General features: G+C 49.5%; 1 protein-coding gene across 1 annotated transcript in view; it reads right to left on the bottom strand.

The window, feature by feature from the left end:
- Nucleotides 1-746: 746 nt before the first annotated feature.
- The window catches only part of ARHGAP10 (Rho GTPase activating protein 10), a 334910-nt gene continuing 316015 nt past the window's right edge, over nucleotides 747-19641 (bottom strand). Inside the window, exons 21-23 of the mRNA XM_079706406.1 lie at nucleotides 9389-9541; nucleotides 8198-8289; nucleotides 747-946 (exon numbers count right to left, since the gene is read on the bottom strand). Coding sequence (XP_079562532.1) covers nucleotides 858-946; nucleotides 8198-8289; nucleotides 9389-9541 — 334 coding nt within the window. The 3' untranslated portion in view covers nucleotides 747-857. The remainder of the gene's footprint in view (nucleotides 947-8197; nucleotides 8290-9388; nucleotides 9542-19641) is intronic.

Raw genomic sequence — 19641 nt, forward strand, 5'->3', positions numbered from 1 at the left:
AGAAGACCGCTGCCCGCAGAAACACGCCCCGCTCCGAAGCAGCAAGGCTCCTGGGTGACCCATCCTACCTGTGAGCGCACACGTGCCAACACCAGGGGACAGTGCGTGCCCGTCCACCGGCTGCCAGATCGTGAAATGTTACAGCGTGAGTGAATGCCACAGTCCCTTCCCCACGTGAGGACACAGATCCAACAGTAAATTATATTTTATTTCATGTACAGAGAGCTCGGGGCTGAAAGGTGACGGTTGGGGAAACAGCACACAGGTGAGCAGCCCGGAGGAGAAAGCCTGTTGTGAGTCCGCCGGTGCCCTAAGTCCAGTGAGTGTGGGGTCCCCAGGGCAGCTGTCCATACGGCAAGGAGCCTCTGTGCGCTGCCCTCTGGGTTGAGACCAATGCACCGCCCGCCCGCGGCAGCCCCTCCACGATACCAGAGTTAAGGGCACATCCTGCAAACGCAGTTCCCGTTCAGGTGCGCGGGGCTGGGGGGTGTCCGGTGGGGTGGCCGCCCGTGGGGCAGGCGGGCCGGCAGAAGGCTGTCCTCCCTCTCGCTCTGCAGACGGGAAAATTAACACTCACGAGGCCCAAGGCTTGAAAATGCGAAGTCCATCCTGTTCACCAGGACATCCTGCTGCACAGATCCCCACAGCCCTACGCAGGTCTGTGCCGTGCGTCCCCCTCCCCGCACGTCTAGCAGTATTCCACCCCACCCCCCGCCACCCCGGAGTGCCAGTCTGTGATGTGCCATTGCCGTGTGTCCAGGTGGCTATGGGTTCACCCAGGGGGAGGTCGGTGCTCACACCCCACAGGCAGGTCCTGGGGGGCCAGGGTCTGCGGCGGGGCCCTCACGGGCCAGTTGCTACAGCAGCTTGACGTAATTCTGTGGGATCAGGCCCCTCTTGCCATTCAAAGTCCCTTCCAGCCAGCCAGGTTCTCTTGAGGTTTGCACTGAAAAGGAAGAGAAATCCTTTTTACCAAAATGCTCCCGGGTACTTTCCGCCTGGGAACTCACCGCACCGCTGTGGGTCTTAAAGGCTCAACCAACACTGAAACGGGGGCCATTCCTGGCATGTGTGGTTACAAATCTGCACAAGAGTTATTTATAGGTGCCCCCCTGGTCACCCCAGCCTTCACCTGTCTTCACGCCACAGCCTCCTAACCGGTCCCCCCAGCTTCCGGTCAGGTTCTTCCCAATCCACAGTGCACAAAGGAGCTCAATGAACTTTCCAGAACACACGGCTGGACATGGCACTGCCCTGCCTAACATCCACTGTCTGTAGGAACAAACCCAAGCTTGCACGGGCACCTGGCCCTGCCACCTCCTGAGCCACCAGTCACTCGCCCACAAGCACATCATGCGGGTCACCCACAGTGAATCATCCAGAGAAAGCCCAGGCTGAGCCTCCAGGCCTCTGTACCTGCAGCGCCGCCGTCTGCTGACATGCCTTTCCCCACTTCTTCACCAGGGAATTCTTCCTTGTCAGAGACCCCAGATACCCTGTCCTCTGGGGAGTCTTCCTCGGCCATTCTCGGCACTTGCCAGGCCTCACCAGCATCATCTGGGCACCTGTCTGACTGCCACCTGGACGGGGAACTGCTGAGGGCAGGGCGAGACCTTCCACAGCTGGGCACAGTGCCCAGCACACTCCACGTTCCACAAAGAGCCATGACGGACACACAGGACAGTGACCGCAGGCTGGATAGCAAAGGGCACAGGGTCCAAACATTCATCACCGGGCTTTAGAAGCAACCAGTAATGCCCCAGCTGTGGGCAGGCCCCGACTCAGGCCTCGGCCACGGCCAGGAGCAGATGTGGCAGCCGTGCGTGTAGAAGAAAGGGGGGAGGTGCGGGCTGGATCAGCAGACCAAGTCGGAAGCTGGCCGAGCAAGGCAGCCGTGACCGCAACCCATCAGAAGACGGTTGACTGTGTAGCTGAAACCCAGCACGCATGTCCACATGCCCGATATACAAACGCTTCATGGAACAGGACTTCCTCATGAGGTGTGATGCACTCTTTTCTATTATTTTTCAATGCTGATGGCAACTCGGCAGACGGGGTTCCTAACCCACTCCTGTGTAGCAGCCCGATGGCAACTCGGCAGACGGGGTTCCTAACCCACTCTTGGGCAGCCGCCCACAGTCTGACCTCCGCATGGCTGGTCCTCTGCTTTCCTCCCCGCTTACGCCTGGACAACCCTCCTTGCCCTTCAGATACCAGCTGAGGTATCCCCTCCCTCCGAGACCATTCCCAACGCTCCAGACCAGGTCAGAGCCGCCAGATGTGCCCCCTGCTCATTCCCTGGGAGTTGGGGTGTGTGTGTGTGTGTGTGTGACACACACACACACACACAGGACTCTCCCTCCTAGTCTAGGCTCTAACAGAAGACGACCTGCGTTCCCCAGCACAGTGCTTGACCAGGATGATTTGCTGAAAGGATGAATAAACAAATGAACCAGAGATGTGCCCTCCAGGTGACCTGGTGGCACCCCTTTCTTCGCACCCTGACTTTTACCCCAACATCGTTCCTCACAGCAGGGTTTTAAGGGCTCTCAGTTAATCCCACGCTGGCCATGCCATCGGAGCACAGCCCCCGCTGGGGAAAAGGACTGGATTCTACGGGAAAGGCACCCAGGGGTCGTGCAATGCAGGGTGGGGATCTGGGGGCCGAGTAGATCCTTTCCTCAAACACTCAGGGAGGTAGTGACCACGGGACAGGAATGAGGACCATTCCCGCTCGTTCCCGCATGCTGGGCTGCCACCTGGCCACAATCTCCCGTGGGGACAGGGCAGGTCGGTAGCTCCACGCCCCACACCAAGAGGCTGCTCACTGAAGACTCCCATGACGCACGGCAAACAGTACAGCACTCACTTGGCACACACTGGGGAGCGCTAACTATGTGCCAGCTACCGCCTACGCCATAGAGCCTGTCCTGCCACTAACGAGCTGTGCTGGCCCCGGGCGAGGCTCACATCCTTAAGAACCTGATGAGTATGTGATGACAGTCACACCAATACTCCCTGCTTCATCATCATCTTTTCTACTTGTGGTAAAATACATGTAACATATATATGTATATATGTAACCACTGTAACCTTTTTTTTTTTAATTTTTTTTTTTTTTTTTTTTGCGGTACGCAGGCCTCTCACCGCTGCGGCCTCTCCCGTTGCGGAGCACAGGCTCCGGACGCGCAGGCTCAGCGGCCACGGCTCACGGGCCCAGCCGCTCCGCGGCATGTGGGATCTTCCCAGACCGGGGCACGAACCCGCGTCCCCTGCATCGGCAGGCGGACTCCCAACCACTGCGCTACCAGGGAAGCCCCCATGGTAACCATTTTTAAGTGTCCAGTTCAGTGGCGCTAAGTACACTCACACTGCTGTATAACCATCACCACCATCCATTCCCGGAACCTCTTCATCTTCCCAAATTGAAGTTCTGTCCCCATTAAACACTCACTCCCCAGTCCCCCTCCCCAGGCTCCTGGCAACCTTTATTCTATCCTCTGTCTTCATGAGCACGCCTACTACAGATATTTCATATCAATGGAATCATACAATATGTGCCCTTTGGTGGCTGGGTTATCTCACTTAGCATAATGTCTTCAAGGTTCATCCATGTTGCAGCATGTGTCAGAATTTCATCCCTTTTATGGCTGAATACACTATTATATGTATAGACCACATTTTGTTTATCCATTCGTCTGTCAGCGGACATTTGGGCTGTTTCTACTTTTTGGCTATTATGAATAATGCAGCTATGCACATGGGTGTACAGATATGTTTGAGTCTCTGCTTTCAACTCTTTGGGCTATATATCCAGAAGAGGAATTACTGGACTACATGGTAATTCTATGATTAATTTCTGAGGACCTGCCCTACTATTTTCCACAGCAGCTGCACCATTTTACATTCCCACCAGCCATGCACAGGGGTACCAATTTCTTCACATCCTCACCAACACTCGTTATTTTCCATAGTTTTGATAACGACCACCCTCATAGGTTGTAAGGTGGTATCTCATGGTGGTCTCTCCATGGCCTCCTGATTTACCATGCCATAACGAGGACACCGAGCTAGGGACAAGAATACTTTGTAAGAAGCTTTCTCCAGAACAGAATCTGGTCTCAGCTTGGGGTATTTTTTAGCATAATGTAAACAATATGAATGACAAGTATCTAAATCATCATTATACAACAAATAGCAGGAACCCACACTCAACTCAAGAACTGCAGCCGACATGGACGCCTCCGTCTTGGGCTCATTCCTGTGTCCTGCCCTCCCCCTCATACCCTCCCCCTGCTCCAAGGGGATCGGCAGCTTCAATGCTGTGTTTCTCACTGTCTTACCCCAGCGATGGTTCAAACACAGGTTCATCACATACGTTTATATCCCTATAGAATACACTACTTATTTTGTTTATTTGTGAGTTGAACCAGAATTACATGCTATAGAGGCTTCTTGCACTTAATTTTTTTTACTTAAAATGAGTTTCTAAGATTCCCTCATGTTAGGGATATATATAAGAACACAACTGTTAGGTTGTGGGGTCTATAAGAGGGTCAACTTTCTAAGATAATGGCAAGCTGTCTTCCAAGGATTGCTCTTTATATATCTGAGGACTTTAAAATGAATCACCAGCAGCTTTTAAAGATGAATATGGGCCACACCTGCTCCCCAAACAACAGACAGATCCTGTTTCCAGGTTAGAAATGAACAAAGTCTGGCAAACAAGGCAGCCAGCCTCCCTGCCCAGAGAGAGCCAGACCTTGGAAATCCTAATGCCGGGCAGCCCTGGGGAGGAAGACCACTCCCTGCTTGGACTGGTGGGTCTGGCAGCTGCAGGGCTACCTATCGGGAAAGAGAGCAGAACTGACTGGTCGCCAAGGTAACGTATTTCTGAGGTTCCCCAGGCCCAGGGAAAAGGGCACTGGCCTCTGGTTGTCACACGCACATCAGCTGCCCTGAGACCTTACAAATGGCGCACCCTGGAGGATATGGAAGGCACTGCCCCAGAACAACGGCTAAGCATTCGCGCGTCCACTATAGAAATGAATCTTCAGCTTAGAATTTAAACTCAAGTCCAGGCCCACACGGTAAGAGCGAAGAGCAAGGAACAGTTATGGGGCAAGGTGATTCCTAAAGATCCCTTTCCCTTCCACACTCTGGGTCAGGATTTCCTACTGTTGTATATGTTCGCACCCGCGTGACTACTGACAATGCGGCCCAGGGGCCACTTTGACCTGGATTTTGTCTTCTCCAAAGGCCACTGAATGGCGTAAGGCAATTTCCTTTGCTGCCTGCATGCGGGACAAGAGCAGCTGGCAAGGCAAGAGCAAGAGCATTTATGGCAGCTGGAAGACTCCAAATGGACAAACGAACACAGAAACAACGTCTTAGGCATTTCAGCGATGCTAAGTATCCCTGGTCTGCAGAAAGGACATGTTCCCAGCGACACTCCAGTGGCTGAGTTATAAACAGTGGCCACCTGGAGCAACGGGAGCTGAGGCCAGGGGAGCTGCTGCTCTGGCCCGGCCTGCGTCCGTCATCGGAAGGGAAGAGCCGCAGCCGTTCAAGGAAAGGCATCGCTAGACGTGCTCCGAGCAAACACTTCTAACTAGTTATCAAGTCTCTGCTAAGAGATCAACTAGGCACAGAAGACGAAGGTACAAACACACAGAAAAGAATAAACCCTGCTTAAGGGTCTTCCATTTTCTGTGACCTTTAAGAACCACCCTAAGAAACAGTAAGTTTGGGGATGTGGCTTCCGATCATGGTCCCCGTGCGTATCTTTGGCAACAGGAGTGGGATGCAGGGGCTGCAAGGCAAGGAGCTCACATCAAACGAGACGTGCACGTGCTCCTGTACAGGGAAGGTGTCAACACATCAACAAGCGTCTCTAGAGCAGCTGGCCTGGGGGAGGACCTGAGGACACCAGCGCCACAGAGCCCGGAATCTGAGTGGTATGTGCCTTGGCTCAAAACGAAGCCAGGTGTACGGAGCGCCAAGTGAGGCTCCAAGGTTGGCAACATCCTCCACAATGTCTGTGCTGCACACGTGGCACAAAATGCTGCCCTGACACATCACCACACACGTGGACATCCTTGTGGATTAGGATGGAGAGGCTGATGCAGAGAGAACTTAAGGAACGTGTCCAGGGTCACAGAGAAAGTGGAAAAGCCAACTGACCTCAGGCAAAGTAAGTGCAGAGTTGATGGCTTCCTGTTGTCAATCAGTCTCCTGTTCCCAAAACACACTGAGATATGTGTGTGTATACATGGATATGAGTTTATACAGAGAGAGAGAGACACACACACACACACCCCTACGCGCACACTATTTTTCTTAGGAGGTCTCCTGCAAGTCACCAAGGGACTTTAAAAGTGCAGAACTTCAGTGTCCCGCGTCAGACAACTATCGGCCTTTCCCAATATCCAAGTTGGCAGAACCAGATTTGATTGGGGTCCTGACCCCCGTTCCCACGTCCGCGTGCCCAGAGGAGAAGCCCCTGGACCCAGTGTGGTGCTGACTGATCTCAAGTCCTGGCTGGCAATGAGTTTAAGGGGAGCACATGACCTCATTCTTGCTACTGAGACGTGAGGGCAGGTCACCTAGGAAGGATGTTCTGAAAATGTTTCCTCATGCTTCAAACAAGAACACAAGGATGAGGCAACCCCCTTCTGCTAGGGTTGAGTGTGGCCATGAGGCCTGGAACTGGGACAGCCATCCCACCCGCACTGGGGAACCAGCCAGGGGCCCCCGTCCATAAGCAGAGATGGAAACACTGTGGTGGTCTTGGGTGACATCATTGAGAAGGTGATTAACCAGCCCTTGGAGCTCCCCAGGTGCAGACTTCTTACTGCGTGAGCGAATCCGCTTTCGTGACTGCTTTAACCAGCTCTATCTGTTACTTGCAGCCAAGGGCATTCTAATAGATACACCTTCCACCAAGGTAAGTATCACGTGAGCAATACTGTGTTCTGAGGCCCCGAACAAATCTAATCAACCACAGCGTCAAGATGCGTCCTCATTCCCTAAACGGTGGGTTTCAGGGCTCTCCGCTTTCCCTTCTGCCATAGGGGTGCCCATACACGACAGGCCTGCAGGAGGGCAGCTAACTGACTCTCCTGCCAAAACCGCATGCATGTATGTTATGGTGACAGAGGACTGATCTTGCTTCTACTCCAAGAGCAAAATTTCTCCACGAAGTATGATTCTGTCATACGTGGGGTTTTTTGTTGTTGTTTGTTTTCTGACACTATCAGGAGTCTCTGGCTCTCCAGAGTACGTATCACACAGATATAGAAATCTACTCTAAATGAGGCAACTGGCTTTCTCAAAAACAATCATCAGCACATGCCGCATTACTGACAATATAGCACCAGGCGTTGTGTTGATAGACTCCATATATTCCAAACATTCTGGCTAATCAACCATTCCATTCCAAGCATCAAAGGTTCCCGCTGCCTCTCCAGAACCCTTTTGGGCATCTCTGCCCCCACACAACATCACTGTTTCCATAGCAACCAATGAAGTTCATAATGAGGAGGACTGGGAAGGAAGAAATCAAGGGGGAGGGAAGAGACGTACACTGAACCATGGGAGGAATTTGTGAAATCTGAAGCCGGGCAGAGCTCCTCGATGCTTATGTGTGACTATTAAACATGCAAACAAAAATCTATACCCTGGTTTCAGTATGCAAAAATCAATACCCGTCTCTAGAGATTCATGCACTACTCAAACAAGCAAAACTCATGTAAAGCCTAAGAACGGTAAGGGAACAATAAACCAAAATTGGTTGACAAAGCACTTGTCTGTAGCTCAGAGCTGGTGAACCTGAAGCATTCAGGAGGCTAGGGTGGGGGCGCTGCGGGAGGAAAACAGGGGATGCAAATCACAAACAGTTCTTGACTCCAAGTGGCACCGGCTTCTCTACATCAGGAGAAAGATATCCCGAACGAAGACCCTCAAGAGTTACAAGAGTTGGAGAATAACCAAGATTAAAGCGGAAGTGGGCACCCACAGCCCCCCTGGCGTTCGGTTCCTGGGAGCCACGTGGGCAGGCTCTCGCCCGTCCAAAGCATCCAGGGACAGACTTCTGCTCCCGACAAACCCACAGCCAGGGACCGCCTGTCTGCTCTGGGCTGTAGACCCTCTGCGCCGGCAGAAGACAGCCTCCCACAAAGCTCCCACTAACACTTACCATCCTCAAAAATCGCTCCTATTTCAAAAGACAATTCCGAGCTGTGTTCTGCTTCACACGGGTACACGGCCCGGGCCTTCCGATTGATGACGCTGAAGAGGGAACACGCAAGGCACCAAGTGAAATGTGAGAAGCCTCACCTTTCCCCCGCCCGCATTGCCCAAATCTCATTTCTATGTCACCAGCGCGGCAGCTCCTTCCAAAAAGGAAATTAGCGGGAAAGGGAACCTCGGGCAAACCAGAGCACCTGACTGTCAAGTAAATGACGGGTTTCCAACCCCAGTCTTTCCTTAGGGAGCCCCTCCGAGAAGCTTCCCCTGAACCTCTTCACCTACTTCTCCTCTCCGCTCAGTGGGATGCCCTGCCCTCTCGTTCAGCGTTATTAGAACCACAGGGCACGTTTATTTCTGAAGCATTTCGGCTTATCTATTAAGGAAAAGCACCGGTGTCGTGAGACCGAAGGCAAGGCAGTGCAGGGCAGAGGCACCCGGACGCTAAGTGGCTCCAGCCACGCACCTCGGACACCCATCTGTCTACAGGGACGCTCTGCTTTCACGCCACCCTGGACGGGGCTCATTGCTCTCAGCTGGGTCTCGCCCCCAAAAGGTGCATCAGGCTGGGCTTCTCAACACTTGTCAAAACATCCTGTGTGTTCTTGTGGGAAAAGGACCCAGTAGGGAAGGATGGAAAGCAGGCTGTCAGCCAGATGCACACCGAGGCGGAAGGCAGCATCCCACCTCACCGGAGCAGGGGAAGCCACTGATGGGGAGAAGAGCCTCAGCCTGCTGTCCCGGAGGAAGGGCTTTGCTAAGGGGCAGCACCTCTGGCCTCTGCACCACTGGCCCATTAAAGAGCTGTGTTAATTACGGTTTCCAGTGCCCCATTTGCCTTCCTTTAAAACAGACCATGTGCTTTCTATGCATGCATAAAAAGTTCTTCCAAAATACGTGGTTTCAGAAAGGCACAACCAGCACCAAAAAGAGTAGGTTCAAGCAGGTCTCACGTAAGGCAAATCTCTAAGAATGTACTTGCTCTTGAACCTGTAAGTCTAAGGCAAGGTTGTAAATGTTGTCCACGAAGTCCAGGAGACCGGAAGCTTTTTCCATGTGGAGAGCACAAGAACTTGCTCAGGTTGGTCAAGCCCCTCTGTGTGCCGCCCTCACATTCTACATCACACTCCAAACCACGTACCTTTCAGGTGGCTTGTCCACTACGGTGGCAGGAAGAGAGAGGGGGAAAGACGACAGCTTGGGTGAAGGAGGTGTAACAGCTGGGTTGCAGCTTGGTGTGGCTGGTGACTGAAGGTTAAGCCACTGGACCGTGGATGATCGGGCCTGGCTTGGGCTAAGTATGGAAGTTTGAAGAACAGGATTAATAGTATAAAGGCCACGGAACACCAAATACATGACACCCCATTCCTCAATGGCTAGGGTGATAGTTCCTTTCTCTCTCCTGATGACTGAAAGGGACCAAGTCTTCTCCACCTCCTCCCAGGTCTGTAGCCCCAAGAGCCACACCCCAAAACTAGAGATGCCTCATTGTACTTCTTCAGGTTTGTGGAGCCAACCTAGCGCCATACTGGTGCACTAATTACAACACCAGAATCCAACGGCCAAAACTAGTTGCTTGGACTTTTGAGGTATTCATGTTTTCTGCTTATAAGGAAAGTCACAAGAATCTACAGTCAAGCCCATGACCTGTAGCTCTAAATATTCAACAGTGGCCTTTTAATGTCTAAATTGGTACAGCCATTACGGAGAACAGTACGGAGATTCCTTAGAAAACTAAAAATAAAACTACCGTATGACCCAGCAATCCCACTACTGGGCATATACCCAGAGAAAACCATAATTCAAAAAGACACATGCACCCCAATGTTCACTGCAGCACTATTTACAACAGCCAGAACATGGAAGCAACATAAATGTCCATCAACAGAGGAATGGATAAAGAAGATGTGGTACATATATACAATGGAATATTACCCAGCCATAAAAAGGAACAAAATTGGGTCACTTGTAGAGACGTGGATGGACCTAGAGACTGTCATACAGAGTGAAGTAAGTCAGAAAGAGAAAAACAAATATCGTATATTAAGGCATATATGTGGAATCTGAAAAAATTGGTATAGACGATCTTATTTACAAAGCAGAAATAGAGACACAGACATAGAGAAGAAAGGTATGGATACCAAGCGGGGATGGGGTGAACTGGGAGACTGGGACTGACGTATATACACCATTGATACTATGCATAAAATAGATAACTAATGAGAACCTACTGTATAGCACAGGGAACTCAACTCAATGCTCTGTGGTGACCTAAATGAGAAGGAAATCCAAAAAAGAGGGGACATATGTATATGTATAGCTGATTCATTTTGCTGTACAGTAGAAACTAACAGAATATTGTAAAGCAACTACACTCCAATAAAAAAATAAAAATAAAGCTCTTTCATCTGGTCATATACATGTGGCAACTCAGAACAGAATGCCACTGGGAATCAAGATTCCTGTAGAGTGGACCAAAGACTAGCATTTAAGGGAGAAACCAATGAACAGTAAATCTTTGGTGACCTTAACATTCCCTAATAGTTGCCAATTCTGAAAATAAGTTAATGTAAAAGGGTCAGTAAACAGGCTCATGGAGGGGCCTCTAAACGTGGAGGGTTCGATAAATACGTGTTGATCTGAATAAATTATTCTTCAATGATCTCAAAACTGGAGGCTTGTGACTATGGTCTACGAAGCTTGCTTTAAAAGCACAGTGCTGAAAGCTTCTCGTTTTACTCAAGTACATTTTCAACACATATGTATTCAATGCTGCTATACCCAGATGCCCCTCACCTCAAATTCACCCTCTTTGGCTAAAACCAGTTTCTACGAGCAGCTTCCGTGTCCTTCCATATTACTGAGCGCTATCTTTGATTCTTCTTCTAAAGCAGAACGAACACCACGTCCTGTCCATTTTTACTGCAAAAAGCTCCCAGGCTGTTCCTTTCTCTACACTCTCCTCATGAACAGGAGACGATCCCATTCTCACTGCTCATGCCGGTGTCACGGCGGAGGTGTCCTAGCCAAGTCCCTAGCCCCAGGCCTCCCATTCGGCCAGTTCCATCAGCCACATTCAGCCACCCGGGTAAGACCCAGTCCACCCCGTGTGCCTCCCCAGGAACAGGTGTGCTCTCCCACCTGCCCCGGCAGCCTGGCTGCTCAGCCCACAGCTTTGCTCCCCTGACTTCCCCTCCTCCCCGCTCAGGCTCTTCCGCTCCTCTGCTGGCTCCGATCTGTCCCCTCCCCCCGGCTCAGCTCCAGCTGTCCCCCCAGTTCTTCTCCTGTGGGCTCTCGAAGTCACAGACCTTCTCTGAAGGCCCGTCACACCAATAAACGGGAGGGCCGATCAGCCTGAGTTGTTCTGTGTTGGTTTCAGACATTTCTCTCGCCTCTGGGTTGAGAGCAGGTGGGTAACTCTTTGTGTAGATTCACAAAGCCGGGCAGAGGGCTTGGCACAGGAAGTCTTCAAGCCACATCTGAGCAGCCAGTTCACATGTGCTAGCACTACAACTGAGTATTATACACCAGGCCCATGAAATATTGCACTACTGACTTGATGGATATTTAGTACACAGAAGGTTGCCTTGACTCTGATCAGAAAAGCGGGGAGAAGGAGGAACATTTTAAAAACATTATTCTCTGAACAACTTATTTACAATCCCCCTATCCAGCCATTCATTTGGAAGTCATAAAACCTACTTCACACCAAGCAAAGACACCTAGAAATCTCAAGGTGATCTGTATCACCAACAGCAAAAGTCACTCCATTCTTCAGCAGAAAATGAAACTTTAATGGGTCCTTACTAATCAGGAAGGGAGAGGATGGCGTGAGTGAAGAGCTGACAGAGAATTTAAGACCATAGTTAGCCAAACAACTGCCATGTTATCTCCCAGCAATTACTCAAGGCGCTGGTGGGTGCTGGTGGTGGTGGAGGATGAGGTGTGTTACCCCACCCGAACCAACCCTTCCTGGTCATAAATAGTCAAGTGATGAAACGATGGCCATCTATCTGCTGAGAGGGAGGACAGCTATGGGATGAAGATGAGGTAACAGTGTGCGTATTTATAAGGCTCTTTAAAAGTAAAGGTCATAAATTTTACAGCTATGATCTGCTTCATCCTCACATCTTTCTTTTTAAAAGAAATGTTGGGCTTCCCTGGTGGCGCAGTGGTTGAGAGTCCGCCTGCCGACTCTGCCGGGGGACATGGGTTCGTGCCCCTGTCAGGGAAGATCCCACATGCCGCAGACCAGCTGGGCCCATGAGCCATGGCTGCTGAGCCTGCATGTCCGGAGCCTGTGCTCCGCAACGGGAGAGGCCACAACAGTGAGAGGCCCGCGGACCGTGAAAAAAATTTAAAAAATAAAATAAAAAGAAATGTTTTGTTTTGTTTTTTCGTAAAGGGAAAATACTCCTTCTGGCAAGTGAAAGGATTGTTGGAATAGCAGGTGCAGAAGGTAAGGGCCTATCCTACACTCGGCTTTCTCCACCCTGTCCCAAAACAGGAACTCAGAGTCACCCATCCTTGTCCAGAGTCAAGCTCGCAACATGAGCTTTTCTTGCTTCTTGGTTTGTTCTCTGTGATTTTTCTGTTTTCTGTCAACACACAGATGTGCTATGTGATCCCACACTCACTGGTTAACCAAGAGAGTCTTTTCAGGCTTCCCACTTCGACCTAAATTTCTGTATTGAGGTCCCTGGGTTTCCCCACAGTATCTCAGAAGCCTCCGCTCGGGACTTCCCTGTGGGCATGAACTTTGCAGACCAGACTATTCATATTTGCCTCTAATATGGGGAGGAGGTATCATAAGTCACGTGGAGAACTAAGGCCTGTGAAAGAGGAGACCTGCCCAGCAAAACAAAGTTCGGGAGATGGAGCCAAGTAGCCATGAGGATTCAAGAAAATTTCCATGGGCTTCTTCGCTGGGAAGGAGTGCAGATGAGGCAGGAAGCGGTTAAATACACTCAAGACCTAAGACCTGAATTCTCGCCTCAGCCAGCAGAGGCCAGACGATGTTTCACAGGTGTCTCCAAAAGCAACCTGCCAACATTTTTTTTTTTTTGGAAGGCAAGAAATTGTAAACATGAGTTTCTTTATATAAACCATCTCCTACTTTCCAGAATTTGGGTTTTGTTTTGTTTTTTGGTAATAAGGATCAAAAACTATTTTTTAACTATTTAATTCTTTAAAAGATAACACTTATAATTTTCTCAAAACGCAGTAAAGTATTCCTTTTAAAGGAGAATTTCTGACATTGTCTTTCTCTTCTTTGACTTAAAACATTTTAGAGGAACCCTAGGCATTTGGGAAACGGCAGCCCAGAGGAAAGGTCTGGCAGTTTTTCTCAGCCTGGGCCTCCGGAGAGAAGGCGCCCTAAGGTGTCCACGTACATAATGAATTAACACCTCTCCTGCATGTCTAGAACTGTTCTAGTGACCCACGTGTTGGGAGACAAATCAATATGGGTCTCTAGTGTTTCTGCGCTTCTAGTGAGCAAAGGCTGGATTATCTTTTCAAGGATGTTTTTAGAGCACAGAGCCTTGGAAGATCAAGTTGTGTCCTCCCCTGGCGTGAAGAGCAGGCTTTACCGTCCGTCATAAAAGATCTGATCTTCCTGAGCTCTGGGTTTCTCTCTTGCTAACACTCCACAGGCAGGTGTTATCTGGGCCACGGGGCATCACCCTGTGGAAACTGGGACTCGGATTAATACTCTGAGGACTGCTATGGCTGTGATTAGTACAGTCCTTTGACTCTGACCAGGAGCCCAGTGTCTTCTGCCAGCATCCTTGGAATCATGGCAGGCCAATGCGGGACCCTGCAAAGCAGAGTCAAATTTCAGATGTCACAGTTCTTGACAGCATCCTTGGGAGCACTGAGAAAATACCCAGGTCATTTTTTGTATTCTGTGGTTCAGAGGAGAACCCTGGCTAAGAAAGTCTTTGGGTTAAAGATCAAAAGTGGTAGGTGATCTAAGAATTAAAAAGCCCATTGCCTGCTAGAACACATGGACTATTTCAAATGTTCTCTCCTACCACTTCCCACATTTAAGCATTTAAAACAACAACAACAACAACAACTATTTAATTCCTTCTTCCTCCTGCCCCTTTAACTATGGATTTTTGATGAGCAAGACTGGCATGATCACAAACCACCGATTTTATTGAATAATGAGCTGCTGAGCAATTATAAAAAAGCACCTAAAGTGCCATGTTTCCTGAAAGCCAAGCTGTGGTTTGCAAAAATGCAGGCAGAAGTCTACTCTTCCTGAAAAGCTCAGAAACCACATTTACCAAAACAGAAATAAATTACAGAGAAATATGAATATGTTTCTCCGCTCTCTTCCCAATTTCACACACTAAACTGAAAGCGTCATGACTCCTCTCTGTCTTCGGGGCAAAAGAGCCAATCTCCCTTTGAGGAGAAATGTCTCCTTCTCAAAGAAAAGGAAGAAATGGGAACAGGAGGGTTTCACGAAAAGCACAGAGATTTCCTCCTGCTAACTCAGAAACTCGTCCTCGAAAACTTTCTGACCTTGGAAGGCTACCTGGTATTCCTAAGGCAATGGGAAGTCTCCTGCCTGGGGGCAGGGCAGGTGGAGGGGCCGGGGAGTGGAACACACATCTGTGAAGGTAACTAGCGAATTCTCTCCACTAAGGAGAATCAGCACTCTTGCCTTGGGAAAACAGGTCTGCACGTCAGGGAAAGACCGTGTAGCTTTCACGATGGGGAGGAATAAACCCTCAATAACATGAAATTATGACCATTTCTGTGTATGTGTACACTTTACAGAGTTCATTTTTCTGAAAATGTAACAAATCAGAGGTATATGCTGCTTGGGATTCAAACTGTGACCCGATCATCTCCAATACCAGACTCCACGCGCCATGCATATTAAAAAAAACCTTTTGGCAGCAGAAAAGCACAAACAAAAGGGGACTTAGGGCCTTCACTGTTAAAATTCGACAACAGCTGCACCAGTCACCAGAGAGCGTCTGCCTCTAACAAACATTTCTTGCAAAGCATAGGCAGGTCAGGCTCTGGGCAGTGCTGGCAATACAAGTGCCCGATTCCAGGCTCTGGGAGCACAGAGCATAATTTAGCATTTGAGGGAGGATACATATCAGGAAAAGAAATGACTGCTTCTCTGAAATGATGAAATCCCCCAAATACCAAGATATTTGCGGATGGCTTTTATGATGTCGGCATCAAATCAGAAGTTTGCACCGGAAGGAAAGATTTTAAAACCTCATTTGCAAGGTCTCCGAGCAGAAGCTAACACATCAGTGAAATGATCTTTCATTCCAGGCTGGGAAACAACGTACAGCATAAGTCTAGGACAGCTGTCCTGGGCAAAAGTGTTTGAAAATGCTAATAAAGACAGAAGGAAATATTGTCGATCAGTATATTATGGGAAATCTCTGTTCAAATAAACGCCACCATTCTTCTTTAAGTGACAGAGAGGGGGCATTCCCCAGCCAGCATGCTGTTGGTTCCAAGTGAGCACCGTGAGGGACACAGCCGTGGGGAGAAGCATGCACCTGTGACAAGTGGCCATAATCTACAGCACTGGGCCGGGAGGACATCACTGATCATTGGGAGGGTTCGAACTGGACCCTGTTTGCTCATCACTCTTGGTCTGAGAATTACCTGTCAGGCCCCATGCCTGCCCTGGGGACACCCAGGGAACTCTACCAGCTGTTTTCCATGAGCACCCAGTCAGGTGAGAAGAGAATGACAAACTGATGATCATGACGCAGTGTGATGAGCGCCACATAATAGAAAGGTGGCCAGGGTCCCGCAGGAGAACAGAGGAGGGAGCAGCTGCCACATGGGCAGCCAGGGAGGCTTTCCGCCCGGAGCCCATGGCACCATTGTCAGTATCATCACGCCCTCCCTACATCCTGGCACAGTCGGTGCTGTGCCAGGCACAACTGGCACGCGTTAATTCACTCATTCCCAGCTATGCTACCGTTCCATGTGACACATGAGAAGCCGAGAGCAGAAAGGTGACGGCGACTTACTCAAGGTCAATGTCGGGTCAAAGCCCCGTTTTGACAAGACCGCACGGAGCTCACAGCCTCAAGTCCCTCCGAGCGAGCGGCTGGAGTGGGACACAAGGAGCTGAATGGAGAGACAGGAGAGTCAGAGGCACTTAGGGCACAGGCCCACTGAGGCAGATGCTCACAGGCAGGGCGACTGAAGGATTTTAATCACACCGGTTACAATTGCATGAAACGCCGCCACTCTACACAGACCCTGGGTTCCAAAGACAGCCTTGGCAGTGTGCCCATTTGCAGTTTCCTAATCTCCCTCAGCTTGTTCCTTTTTTTGTTTAAAAAAAAAAAAGGAGGCAGGGCTTCCCTGGTGGCGCAGTGGTTGAGAGTCCGCCTGCCGATGCAGGGGACACGGGTTCGTGCCCCGGTCTGGGAGGATCCCACATACCGCGGAGCGGCTGGGCCCGTGAGCCATGGCCGCTGAGCCTGTGCGTCCAGAGCCTGTGCTCCGCAACGGGAGAGACCACAACAGTGAGAGGCCCGCGTACCGCAAAAAAAAAAAAAAAAAAAGAAAAAGAAAAAAATGAGGCAGGAGGGGAAGGGAGTGAGAGGGGAGGACACTTCTCACTCTCAGAGGCTGGGGCAGCGCTGGCATTATCAGCCTTGGCTGAGGGTCAGCCACAACTGAAACTCGGAAGAGTAACAATCTCCCTGGTCTCAGTTTCCTTAGCTAAAATGAAAGTAAGTGTTAACAGGCTGGGTGGCAGTAAGATGTAAGTAAGACGACAGGTATAAAGCACCCAGCAGTGGCTGGAGAACAGTGAGCACTCAACAGGTGAAGCCCTTCTTATGAGCATTAGGTATATCGCCTCTGCTTTGCAAGCTTACATCTTCACCAATGAATCATTTTCTTTACCAAAAGACAACGAACTCTGTCAAAGGGAAAAAACTATAAATATTAAGTAAATGTCACCATTGGGGGAAAAAAGTTGCTAAGTGCAGTATGATTGCATATGATCCAAGACTGAATCCTGGAACAAAAGGACATGAGTGAAACAATGAGTGAAACAGAAATAAAGTCTGTATGTAATAGTAGCGTACCAACGTGAATTTCCTGGTTTTAACCAAAGTACCATGGTTCGGTGTAAGATGTTAGTAGGTAGAAGCCGGGTGAAGGGTCTATGGGAACTCTCTATACTATCTTTGTAAATTTTCTGTAAATCTAAAACTATTTCAAAATAAAAAAAAAATTTTTAACAACAGGTTGTAAAAAGAATAACCCCAAATAAATTTTTCAATCACTGAAGCACTAAAAAGCCTTTTGAAATTACGATCACACACTTGAAGGCATCCAAAAGCCATAAGGAAAACTTTTGGTTAGTTCAATGACATGAAAGGATTCCTAAGAGCTACGTTTAAAAATCACTTGGACCGCCCATCTAAAACACGGCCATTAACCACAACTGTTGAAACTGGTTTTTAAGGAGTGTGGGCTTTTCCAGAAAGATCAGTTTTGTTTATAGATTAGATCGAGGTCAGCAAACTTTTTCTGCAAAAAGCCAGATGATAAATACTTCAGAGTCTGCAGGCTGTAGGTCTTGCAACTCCTTAACCCTGCCATCATAGCAGCACGAAAGCAGTCACAGACACAATGTAAATGACTGGGTGGCTGTGTTCCAATAAAACTTTATTTATTAAAAAAAACAGGCAGTGGTGGGCCACAGTTTGCTCACCCCTGGATGAGATGGACCAGATGCGAATCCATTTCGTAGTGGAGAGTTGGAGGAGGTGAAGATAATGATGTTAGTAAACTCCCTTGGGCTCGAGAAGCCCACTCGCCTTCCTCCATCCTCACTGGCTTTGCAGCGTGGGGACTCCTGTGTGTGCCAAAAGCCGATCTGCAAGCACCCAGGGCTTTCCTGCAGCAGAAGCTCTCCTGACTAATTGCTCAAGATCACCTCCCATGCAGGAGGCAGACAGCCAATAGATCAAGCCAGCACGTAAAAGCAAGAACCCAGTCCCCCTTGAGAAAAAGGAGGGAGGTGGGCGGGGAGAGGAGGAAAGGCACGGAAGGAAATCTCTCGAACACAGATAAGACAGAACCTTTTGAGGCTGGATACAACCACACTGAACACTCAGTCCTCACCCCCCAGGAGGCTGGGCGTGCTGGGGGGGTTTCCCTCCTTGACAAGAAAGGACACCACTACCTAGTCAGCCCATATCTTACTAAGTTCACCCCCAGGCTGATCATTTTCTCGGGCTTTGCTATGAGAGAACTGAGAGTTACACCTCTGACTGATCTTTTCCTCAAAGTGCTCCTTGAATTGCATTTCTCTTCCTTCCAGATGATCACTGTGGAATCAGGGACGAGGCTTGAGCTTTAGCTTGCTAGCCGAACAGAAAAGGAGCTGCAGCTGCGTTTCAGAGAATTATGGGGCTGTAGAGAGGTCTCAGCACTGTGGTCCTGCAGGGCAACTGACGGGAATATTTCCACAAGCTCAGTTCGTATGTGGAAGACAGCCAACATGAGGGTGGAACATATAAAACAGGGGCTCCCAAGCACAGCTCAAATGGGGTACAGCACTACTCTGCTAAGAAAATCCTCTGGTTACTTACCAAGCTGTTTTACGGGTTACCTGTCATGATGGGTGAGCTTCCCATACTGCTCAGAACAGTTTAAGAGAGCTGGCTGGGTCCCGCTGGGAACCCTATGCCTTGGTCATGAGCTACCCAAGGGCCCTATTCTCCAAAGCTTCTACAGAGGAGGTTTCTACACAGCGAGGCAACGGCAGGAGCCCCGGGTTCTCCTGGTATAACTACTGTAAATGCTGGAAACAATGCAACTTCAGGTCAACACTAAAGGCTTCTCCAGGACTAGAGAGCCTATTTTCCCTAAGCCATTTAGTGGGGAGATTACATAACTGATGAACCAGGAAGTTGGGTCAAGTTCAACTAAGAATATTAAATTAAGCTCTCGGAGGAAAGGAAAATGCAAGCAGGGGGCCGCCTAGGGCTCCCAGAGGAGCCGTGACTGGGTTTTATTACATGTGGTACCTTGGAACCTCACAACAATCCAGAGGGCTGGGTGCTGTTACTCCCCCTTTGCAGATAATCTTGCTAAGCCTTGGTTTGCTGAAGTAATTATATAAGGCCTCCAAGGTTTTAAGTGGCAGAGAAGAATGCAAAGCCAGGCTTGTTTGACTCTAAAATCAGTGCTTTACCAGTCTACACCACGGTCTTCCAACTCACAGAAAGCTCACAAGGCCCCTGCCTGCATTTCAATACTGAGACCCAGCCAACCAGTCCATGCACAGCAAATGATACATTACAATAGCAAAAACCAATGAAACAAAAAAGAGAAGCAAAAACAAAACAAGACTAATGAGAAGACTTAATG

Source organism: Hyperoodon ampullatus, assembly GCF_949752795.1.
Source record: "Hyperoodon ampullatus genome assembly, chromosome: 1".
Classification (NCBI taxonomy): Eukaryota; Metazoa; Chordata; class Mammalia; order Artiodactyla; family Ziphiidae; genus Hyperoodon; species Hyperoodon ampullatus.